The 10,957-nt window shown below is 45.2% G+C and overlaps 1 protein-coding gene across 12 annotated transcripts in view; it reads left to right on the top strand.

Annotated features, from left to right (window-relative positions):
• The first annotated feature begins 1,302 nt into the window (after positions 1-1,302).
• The window catches only part of ZCCHC10 (zinc finger CCHC-type containing 10), a 32,046-nt gene continuing 22,391 nt past the window's right edge, over positions 1,303-10,957 (top strand). Inside the window, exons 1-2 of one of the 12 annotated variants that reach the window (XM_055299507.2) lie at positions 1,303-1,545; positions 5,763-5,828. In XM_055299507.2, coding sequence (XP_055155482.1) covers positions 1,505-1,545; positions 5,763-5,828 — 107 coding nt within the window. In that variant the 5' untranslated portion in view covers positions 1,303-1,504. Of the gene's footprint in view, positions 1,546-5,762; positions 5,859-10,957 lie in introns of all 12 variants that reach the window. The other 11 variants (XM_055299502.2, XM_055299504.2, XM_055299499.2 and 8 more) reach the window with 11 other exon arrangements.

Genomic DNA, 10,957 nt, shown 5'->3' with positions numbered 1-10,957 from the left:
CAGCTAATTTTTTTTGTATTTTTAGTAGAGATGGGGTTTCTCCATGTTGGTCAAGCTGGCCTTGAACTCCCAACCTCAGGTGATGCGCCCTTCTCGGCCTCCAAAAGTGCTGGGATAACAGGCGTGAGCCACTGCGCCTGGCCAGTAAAACATTTTCATAAATACACTGAGGAATGAAAAAAGCAAGCTGGAGAGCACAACATGTAAGAGCCCATTTTTTTGAAGAACAAGTTGTGCTCAAAGGTCACATCATCACCTTCCCTAACTGCTAATCACTCTTTAATCCCTTACTCTGAAATATTTTGCGTTAGAGTACTTATGCCCATGGGAGTAGTCTTCATTCATTGTCTGTAGAAAGTTCCATGTGTACACGGATTTTATTTGTTCAAATGCTCTGTCCTCAGCTCCTAAAACGTTTTAAGTGTTAATTATTAATTGAAAAAATATGGCTGGGCACGGTGGCTCACGCCTGTAATCCCAGCACTTTAGGAGGCCTAGGCGGGTGGATTATGAGGTCAGGAGATCGAGACCATCCTGGCCAACATGGTGAAACCATGTCTCTAGTAAAAATACAAAAATTAGCTGGGCATGGTGGCGCGTGCCTGTAATCCCAGCTATTCGGGAGGCTGAGGCAAGAGAATCTCTTGAACCAGGGACCCGGAGGTTGCACTGAGCCGAAATCGCGCCACGCCACTGCACTCCAGCCTAGTGACACAGCGAGACTCTGTCTCAAATAAAAAAAAAAAAGGAAAAAATATGGATGACCCAGAAACACACACACACACTTCAGAAAGTCATATATATTTCAGAGAACGTGGGTTTTAAGAGAATAATAGCTCCGTGAGCTGACGTTAGATGTAGATGCAGCTAAAATATTCTAAAATATTTGTATAGTCTTTTTCTGCTTGACAAAGCAGGTTTAGTTATACAGTCCCATTTAGTACTTGTAATAACGCTGTGAAATACATAAAAAACAGAAATAACGTATATGTTTGTACTCTATGGCTGGCTAAAGTCATTCTTTCAATTGATGGTCTCAATCCTGGTCAACTAATTCCTTTCTATTCTCCAGACTACTTCTAGTTTTCTGAACACCACAGTTTCATTCTTTGTCTTTGTATGTGTATCCCTCGTTCGAGAATGTTGTTCTCATTTTCCACAGATAATGTTCTTGACTGTAATCATCCTTTGAAACCCTGTTCGGCCCGAGAACCCGAGACCCACACTGGAGACACTAGCCCCTCCCGACCCACCAGCCCCTCCCATCCCGACCCTCCAGCCCCTCCAGCCCCTCCACTTCCGACCCTCCAGCCCCTCCCCTGCCGACCCAACAGCCCCTCCCCTGCCGATCCACCAGACGGCACTAAGATACTGCCGCGGAGGCTGCCCCAGAGCCCCTAGAGACCTGTCTGGCCCCGCCTACGTCTACGGCCTCCCGGTTGGAAGCCCCGCCCCTCCGAGGAGTTTCCCAAAACCCTGCGCGGCCGGCTTTCACCGCGCTAAGATGGCGACTCCCATGCATCGGCTGATAGCCCGGAGACAAGCGTAAGTAAGGATCCGGCTCGGGCCCACTGGAGGGCTGGGAGCGGGGAAACGCACGTCAACGGGCTGGCTTCGGACCCCTATTGGGACTGGCGGAGAATGTCCGTTTCTCAAGCACGCTTCTGCCTCCCGCGAGGCTCGGGCCCGGGCGATAAGTCTGGTGACCGTGGGTTAGCGATTTCGCGGAAGACAGCCGCGTAAAGTCTGCGGCACGGGACAGAGCGGGGTTTGAAGACAACTGTCGCTTTTGGTTTCTCTGAAGGGAACGCCCATAGTTGGTCACTCAGTGATTTATGCTCCTCCGCCAACCCCACGCGTGGACAGGGGAGCCCTGAAGCCCCGGTCTGACACCTTTATTCCAGCCGACGTAAACCTTCAGTTTCCTATTCAGCGTCCAACCCAGCTGCCTTTTCCTACTTCCTTATTCTAGCGCCTTCCCTAGGAACACCCTGCCTACAGTGCCGGTTGCTTTCCCAGGCTATCTTATCACCTTTTGCTACTCATTTTCTCTTTCAGTAAATATTAATTTATTTAGTTCCTACCGTTCTGTGCCAGACATTGGGTATAAACAAAAAGAGGTGTTCAAGACAAAATCCTTGCTTTCAGAGAGCTTACATTCTAGTGATGGAAACAGTCGATAAACCACAAATTGTAAATACAGCTGGTGATAACAGCTTTGAAGGAAATAAGCTGTTGTGATGGAAAGAGGGAAAGGCCCACTTTAGGTTGGTTGGACTGGAAAGGCATCTCTGAAGAGGTGGAATTTGAACAGAGATTTAAGGGGTGAAAAAGGAAAAGTCATACGAGGATTTTGAGAAAGAGCATCCGGATAGTGGCAGAATTGCTTTGAGCCTGAAATTTACGTTTTACAGAACGGAAAGATGGCCGTTACGCCTAATGAACAAGAGAGAGTGGCAGAAGAGATTCACAGCTGACAAATAATGCAAGGGTCACCCCAGATGCCTCTTTCTTTTTTTTTTTTGTTTTTGAGGCGGAGTCTTGCTCTGTCTCCCAGGCTGGAGTGCAGTGGCACAATCTCGGCTCACTGCAAGCTCCGCCCCCCGGGTTCACGCCATGCCCCTGCCTTAGCCATCCTGCTGCCTTAGCCTCCCGAGTAGCTGGGACTACAGGCGCCGGCCACCACGCCCGGCTGATTTTTTGTATTTTTAGTAGAGACAGGGTTTCACCGTGTTAGCCAGGATGGTCTCAATTCCCTGACCTCGTGATCCGCCCGCCTGAGCCTCCCAAAGTGCTGGGATTACAGGCGTGAGCCACCGTGCGCGGCAACCCCTTTCTTATAAAGCTTTTTTTTCCAACAGCCTTTGCACATCCAAACATCTGCCTCTTTTTCATAAATATTTCATGCCATCTCCATTTTCATGTCTATATGTAGCTCAAAGTCTGCTAGTATATATATGTGTGTTTATCTGTATGTCTTTTTATGTATTTTTAATTCAAATAATCTCTTTCTCTTCTCCTTTCCATGTACTCTTTCAGGCCTGATGAGAAGAGTTCCTCAAAGGTACAGACAGACTTAGGGAGTTAGAAGAGTAAGCTTGGTGAAGGAAGAAGGCTCGAAGTCAGACAGTTTTTTTTTTTAGACGGAGTCTCACTCTGTTGCCCAGGTTGGAATGCAGTGGTGCGATCTTGGCTCACTGCAACCTCTGCCTCCCTGGTTCAAATGATTCTCCTGCCTCAGCCTCCCGACTAGCTGGGACTACAGGCGTCCGCCACCATGCCCTGCTAATTTTTGTATTTTTAGTAGAGACGAGGTTTCACCATGTCGGTCAGGCTTGTCTCGAACTCCTGATCTCAAGTGATCCGCCCACATTAGCCTCCCAAAGTGCTGGAATTACAGGCATGAGCCAGTGCGCCCACCATTAAGTCAGACAATTCTGAGATCAAAAATAGGATGATGATATTTAAAGGGAGTGCTAAATGATGTCACCAGGGTCCCATTTCTCCCTGTCTGTCTCTCACGCTTGTTCTTTCGTTGTTGGCTCCATATTTGGCTAGGCTCTATTCTTTGCTCCCAAGATGGCTGCAGTATCCAGGGTCCTATATATTCTCTCAGCTTCAAGTTGATTGCACTTCTTTGGTCTAGATTGGATTACATGCCCTGTGCTAAACCATGCCTGTGGGATTGTGAAGCTCTGATTGATTTAGAGATCTTATTCTCCTTTCAGTACAATTGAATGGATGACCATAAGCCAATGATGACCAGGGTGGATAGGTCAGAGGAGGTAAATGAATGCAGGATTGGCAAAACCAATGTCCACTTTAAATATGAAGTGAAAATAAGACTTAGCATCTGAATAATACTGCTATTTCTTGTTTCAGAAGTATCAAAAGTTAAACAAATTTTTATTTTTTAATTTTATTTTATTATTTTTTTTTTGAGACAGAGTCTTACTCTGTCGCCCAGGCTGGAGTACAGTAGCACCATCTCAGCTCACTGCAAGCTCCGCCTCCCAGGTTCACGCCATTCTCCTGCCTCAGCCTCCTGAGTAGGTGGGACTACAGGCGCCCGCCACCACGCCCGGCTAACTTTTTGTATTTTTTTAGTAGAGACGGGGTTCCACCGTGTTAGCCAGGATGGTCTCAGTCTCCTGACCTCGTGATCCGCCCGCCTCGGCCTCCCAAAGTGCTGGGATTACAGGCGTGAGCCACCGTGCCCGGCCTTAAACAAATTTTTATATCTACAATGTATCTGTATTTGGTACATGAGTTGCATGATTTGTAAAAGACAAATCTTACCTTTAAGGAGCTTCTGGTCTTGTTGGGAAGCAAACATGTGGCATATTATAAAAACTGTTGTGGTATACAGAGTGTAAGTCTCCAAGGGATTCAGCAAAGGAGGGCCTTTAGAGGCTTGCGAAGTCCAAGAGAATTTGGGGGGAAAGCAGGAGAGGAGCCTTTACTTTCATTTTATATTCATCAAAAAGTTTTAATTTTATTTACAAGGAGCATATATTACTTCCATAACAACAAATTTAAAATAGTTTTTAAGTTAGTAATGAGAAATGAGAAAGTACTATCATCAATTTTTTTTTTTTTTTTTTTTTTTTTGAGATGGAGTTTTGCTCTTGTTGCCCAGGCTGGAGTGCAGTGGCATGATCTTGGCTCACGACAACCTCTGCCTCCCAGGTTCAAGTGATTCTCCTGCCTCAGCCTTCTTTTTTTTTTTTTTTTTTTTTTTTTTTTTTTTTTTTGAGACGGAGTCTCGCTTTGTCTCCCAGGCTGGAGTGCAGTGGCACAATCTCGGCTCACTGCAAGCTCCGCCTCCCGGGTTCACGCTATTCTTCTGCCTCAGCCTCTCCGAGTAGCTGGGACTACAGGCGCCCGCCACCACGCCCGGCTAATTTTTTTTGTATTTTTAGTAGAGGCGGGGTTTCACCATGGTCTCGATCTCCTGACCTCGTGATCCGCCCGCCTCGGCCTCCCAAAGCCTCAGCCTTCTTTAGCTGGGATTACAGGCATGTGCCACTCACCTGGCTAGTTTTGTATTTTTAGTAGAGACGGGGTTTCTCCATGTTGGTCAGGCTGGTCTCGAACTTCTGACCTCAGGTAATCTGCCCACTTCAGCCTCCCAAAGTGCTTGGATTACAGGTGTGAGCCACCATGCCTGGCCTTATCGTTCTTTAAAAAAAAAAAAAAAAAAAAGGTATTTGGACTAATAGAAGAAAACGGGAAAAAAGCCTAAATACGAACTCCTCATTCAGTAGATCTTTCGGAGACTTAACTAGTCAGTCTACTAAATCAATTGGAATGAAATAATTGATTTAATTAATTTTAGCTTGTAAACTGTACTTTCATCTACCTATTTTAAGTAAATTATGGAGTCTAGGCACTATTTGGGGTCATTTCTTCTATTAAACCTTATATGAGATTCCACTACTCCTTCTTCAACATCCAGAGTCGTCATCAAACTTGGCTTGAAGACTTCCAGTAATGTGTACTTACCTCCTGAAGTGGCCTGTTGTGTTTTTCAAATCTATCTAAAAGTTTATGTTGAGCTGAAAAAAAAAATAATATTTATAAAGTTAAACCCCACTTCTTTCTTACTCCCTTGTTTTTGACCCTTGCTATGATTTCAGTCAGTTAAAAAACCCTGTTTTCTACCTGAATTGTCATCAAGTCAGACCTCCCCTGCCTTGTATTGATTTTCTGGACTTAAGTGTCAGACTTACCTTTGTCCTTGTTAAATTTCATCTTGTTAGATTCGACACAGAGTTGCAGCCTGTCAAGACCTTTTGGATCCTGATTCAGCCATCCATCATTATTAGGTATCCCTCTCAGCTTTGTGTCAACTGCAGGTTTGATAAATATGTACATTTGTGTCCTCATACAAGGCATTTATAAAAATGTTGAACAAGGCCGGGTGTGGTGGCTCATGCCTGTAATCCCAGCACTTTGGGTGGTTGAGGCGGGTGGATCACAAGGTCAAGAGATCGAGACCACCCTGGCCAACATGTTGAAACCCCGTCTCTACAAAAATTAGCTGGGTGTGGTGGCATGCGCCTGTAATCCCAACTACTCAGGAGGCTAGGGAGGAGAATTGCTTGAACCCGGGAGACGGAGGTTGCAGGGAGCCGAGATTGTGCCACTGCAGTCCTGCCTGGCGACAGAGCGAGAGTCCATCTCAAAAAAAAAAAAAAAAAAAAAAAAGTTGAACAATTCCAAACCATGCACGCCATAACTGGATCTCTCTCTATGTTGTCATGCACCACATAACAGATCCCATATATTAATTCTATGGTTGTCCCATAAGGTTATAATGGAGCTAAAAAAATTTCTGTTGCCTAGTGACATCTTGATGATCCTGACCCTGTGTAGACCTAGGCTAATGTGTGTGTGTCTTAGTTTTTAACGAAAAAGCTTAAAAACAAAAATAAATTTTAATAGAAAACAGCTTATAGAATGAAGATATAAAGAAAAGAAATTTTTGTACAGCTATAAATGTGTTTGTGTGTTAATGGTTATTACAAAAGAGTCAAAAAAGTTTTAAACATTTATAAGTTATAAAGTAGGCTGGGTGCGGTGGCTCATGCCTGTAATCCCAGCACTTTGGGTGGCCCATGGTGGGTGGATGACCCGAGGTCCAGAGTTCAAGACCGGCTTGACCAACATGGCGAAACCCCGTATCTACTAAAAAATACAAAAAATTAGCCAGGTGTCGTGGTGGGCACCTGTAATTCCAGCTACTTGGGAGGCTGAGGCAGGAGAATCACTATCACCTGGGAGGCGGAGGTTGCAGTGAGCTGAGATCACACCATTGCACTCCAGCCTGGGTGACAGAGCAAGACTCTGTTTCAAAAAATAAAAAAGTTATAAAATAAAATTGTAGTAAGCTAAGATTAATTTATTATTGAAATAAGAAAGTTTATAAATTTAGGGCAGCCTAATGTACAGTATTTATAAAGTCTATGGTAGTGTCATGATTACTGTAAGTTCATAATAAGTCTTGAAACCATGTGTTAGACCTCTGATTTTGCTCTTTTTCAGAGTTATTTTGACTATTTTAGATTGTATTTCCAGATAAATTTTAGAATTAGCTTATCAAAAGCTGCTGCGATTTCAGCTGGGATTGCATTGAGTGTACAGATCAACCTATGGAGAATTGGCATCCTAACAGTATTGAGTTTTCTGATCCGTGCGTATGTATATCTCACCATTTATTTAGGTCATCTTTAATTTCTCTTAGCAGTCTTTTGTAGTTTTCAGAGGTCTTGCACGTCTTTTGTCAGATTTGTCCCTAAGTATTGTAATAGTGTTTTTAAAAAATTTTAGTTTCAAAAGGCTGGGCGCGGTAGCTCACGCCTGTAATCCCAGCACTTTGGGAGGCTGAGGCGGGCGGATCACAAGGTCAGGAGATCGAGACCATCCTGGCGAACACGGTGAAACCCCGTCTCTACTAAAAATACCAAAAATTAGGCCAGGTGCAGTGGCTCACGCCCGTAATCCAGCACTTTGGGAGGCGGATCACGAGATCAAAAGATCAAGACCATCCTGGCTAACACGGTGAAACCACGTCTCTACTAAAAATACAAAAAATTAGCCGGGCGTGGTGACGGGCGCCTGTAGTCCCAGCTACTCAGTAGGCTGAGGCAGGAGAATAGCGTGAACCCGGGAGGCGGAGCTTGCAGTGAGCTGAGATTGCACCACTGCGCTCCAGCCTGGGCGACAGAGCGAGACTTGTCTCAGAAAAAAAAATAAATAGAAAAAATTAGCTGGGCATGGTGGCGGGCGCTTGTCCCAGCTACTCGGGAGGCTGAGGTGGGAGAATGGCATGAACGCAGGAGGTGGAGCTTGCAGTGAGCCAATATTGCACCACTGCACTCCAGCCTGGGTGAGAGAGCGAGACTCCGTCTCAAAAAAAAAAAAATTTTTTAGTTTCAGTTGTTGCTGGTAGTCTTGTGTATAATGATCTTATGTCCTCTGACCTTACTAATTTATTAGTTCTAGTAGCTCTTTTTTCTTTCTTTTTTTTTTTTTTAAGAGACAGGCTTTTGCTCTGTCACACAGGCTGTCGTGTAGTTGTGTGATCATATCTCATTGCTGTCTTGAACTCCTGGCTCAAATGATTCTCCCAGCACAGCCTCCCAAGTAACTGAGACTACAGCTGCAACCCACTACATTCAGCGATTTTATTTTATTTTTTTATTTATATTTTTTTGAGACAGAGTCTTGCTCCGTGGCTCAGGCTGGAGTACAGTGGCGCGATCTCGGTTCCTTGCAGCCTCTGCCTCCTAGGCTCAAGTGATTCTCATGCCACAGCCTCCTAAGTAGCTGGGATTACAGGCTAATTTTTGTATTTTCAGTAGAGTCGGGGTTTTGCTGTGTTGGCCAGGCTGGTCTTCAACTCCTGGTATCAAGTGATCTGCCTTGGCCTTCCAAAGTGCTGGGATATTACAAGTGTGAACCACCACTCCTGGCCACAATTTTATTTTTTGTACAGGTGGGGTGTCGCTATGTTGCCCAGGCTTGTCTTGAACTCCTAGGCTCAAATGATCCTCCCAGGCCAGGCGCGGTGGCTCACGCTTGTAATCCCAGCACTTTGGGGGGCCGAGGTGGGCGGATCACGAGGTCAGGAGATCGAGACCACGGTGAAACCCCGTCGCTACTAAAAATACAAAAAATTAGCCGGGTGTGGTGGCGGGCACCTGTAGTCCAGCTACTCAGAGAGGCTGAGGCAGGAGAATGGTGTGAACCTGGGAGGCGGAGCTTGCAGTGAGCCGAGATCGCGCCACTGCACTCCAGCCTGGGTGACAGAGCAAGACTCTGTCTCAAAAAAAAAAAAAAAATGATCCTCCCACCTCTGTTTCCCAAAGTGCTGGGATTATAGGCGTGAGCCACTGTGCCTGGCCTAGTTGCTCTATTTTTTGGATTCTTAGTATTTTTTAGATAAATGGTCATCTTTTATGTTCTCTTTTTGGTATGTACTTTTTTTTTTTTTTTTTGAGGTGGAGTTTCACTGTGTCACCCAGGCTAGAGTGCAGAGGCACGATTTCAGCTCACTGCAACCTCTGCCTCTGGGATTCAAGCAATTCTCCTGTCTCAGCCTCCCAAGTAGCTAGGACTACAGATGCACCACCCCACCCAGCTAATTTTTTTATTTTTAGTACAGATAGGGTTTTACCATGTTGGCCAGGCTGGTCTTGAACTCCTGACCTCAAGTGATCCACCTGCCTTGGCCTCCCAAAGTGCTGGGATTACAGGTGTGAGTCACTGCACCTGGCTGGTATGCACATTTACAATTTTTTGGTTGCATATTAACAAGTTGCCCTTTGAAAAATTTGTGCCACTTTACATTCTCACTAGCGGTGTCCATTTACAGAGTGGCTATTCCCTGCTTTTGCCAACAATAGGCATTAAAAAAACAACTTTGCCAATATGGCAAGTGTGTCCTAGTATTTTTGGTATCAAAGAACGTCATTTCACGTAAAAAGCCTGTACCGTTAAAATACATCCCTCAGCCTTACCTTAGCAAATAGAAATGAATATTGTTTGAATAGATAATTTGTTTGGGTAGAAAGAAATGGTAATCTTCTTTGTTTTGAAATTATGTTTGTCTAACTCAGCAATCTTTATGGAAAATTAGTAATTTTAGGGGTGATTTGTGAGTGTTTAAAACATAAATATAAAATATGTTAATCATACCTGGGCTTCATTTGCTTTCTCTCTCTCTCTTTTTTTTTTTTTTTAGAGACAGTGTTGCCCAGGCTGGTCTCAAACTCCTGAGCTCGGGTGATCCTGCCTTGGCCTCTCAAAGTGCCAGGATTATAGGCATAAGCCACTGCGTCCAGCCTCATACCTGAGCTTTAGATGGTATTTGTGAATGTCGTATTTATAACAATAAAAAACAAACTCCACAATGTCTGGTGGATATTTTTAATGACTAGGGTCCCAAGCTATCAGTTTCTCAATATGGAGAAGACAACCTATAAGCTTGGAAAAGAAGACTATGGACCCCCACCCCCAACACCCTCACATATTTTCATTTTTAGGGAAAATCGTGAAAGGCTTTGAAATGGACAGAAAGAAAAGATGATTACTGAGTGCTCTGTCTAGTCCACCCTTCCTGGCTATGTGACTCTTTGAGGACCTGCTTCTTTCATTGTCTTTGCACTGTTTCTCAAATCTTTAAGTCATAGGAAACTTACAGTATTGCAGAAGATTCTTGCCCATAAAAATGCAGTGCAGAGGCCGGGCGCGGGGGCTCACGCTTGTAATCCCAGCACTTTGGGAGGCCGAGGCGGGCGGATCACGAGGTCAGGAAATTGAGACCACGGTGAAACCCCATCTCTACCAAAAATACAAAAAATTAGCCGGGCGTGGTGGCGGGCGCCTGTAGTCCCAGCTACTCGGGAGGCTGAGGCAGGAGATTGGCGTGAACCCGGGAAGCGGAGCTTGCAGTGAGCCGAGATCGCTCCACTGCACCCCAGCCTGGGTGACAGAGCAAGACTCCGTCTCAAAAAAAAAAAAAAAATGCAGCGCAGGCTGGATGCAGTGGCTCATGCCTGTAGTCCCAGCACTTTGGGAGGCCAAGGTGGGCTGAGGCCAAGGATCACCTGAGGTCAGGAGTTCAAGACTAGCCTGGTTAACATGAGGAAACCCTGTCTCTACTAAAAATACAAAAATTAGCAGGGCAGGGTGGCACGCCCTGTAGTCCTAGCTACTTGGGAGGCTGAGGCATGAGAATCGTTTGAACCTGCGAGGCAGAGGTTGCAGTGAACCGAGATTGCGCCACTGTACTCCAGCCTGGACGACAGAGGAAGGCTCCGTCTCAAAAAAAAAAGGGAGAGGCCAAGGAGGGAGGATCGCTTCAGCCCAGGAGTTTGAGACCTGATTGGGCAACATAGTGAGACCTTGTCTCTATTGTAATTAAAAAAAAAAAAGTCAGCTTGCTGAAGTT

Source organism: Symphalangus syndactylus, chromosome 11 (assembly GCF_028878055.3).
Source record: "Symphalangus syndactylus isolate Jambi chromosome 11, NHGRI_mSymSyn1-v2.1_pri, whole genome shotgun sequence".
In the NCBI taxonomy this organism is placed as follows: Eukaryota; Metazoa; Chordata; class Mammalia; order Primates; family Hylobatidae; genus Symphalangus; species Symphalangus syndactylus.
Note: the sequence above shows the minus strand (reverse complement) of the source record. Positions and strands in the feature narration are given on the sequence as shown.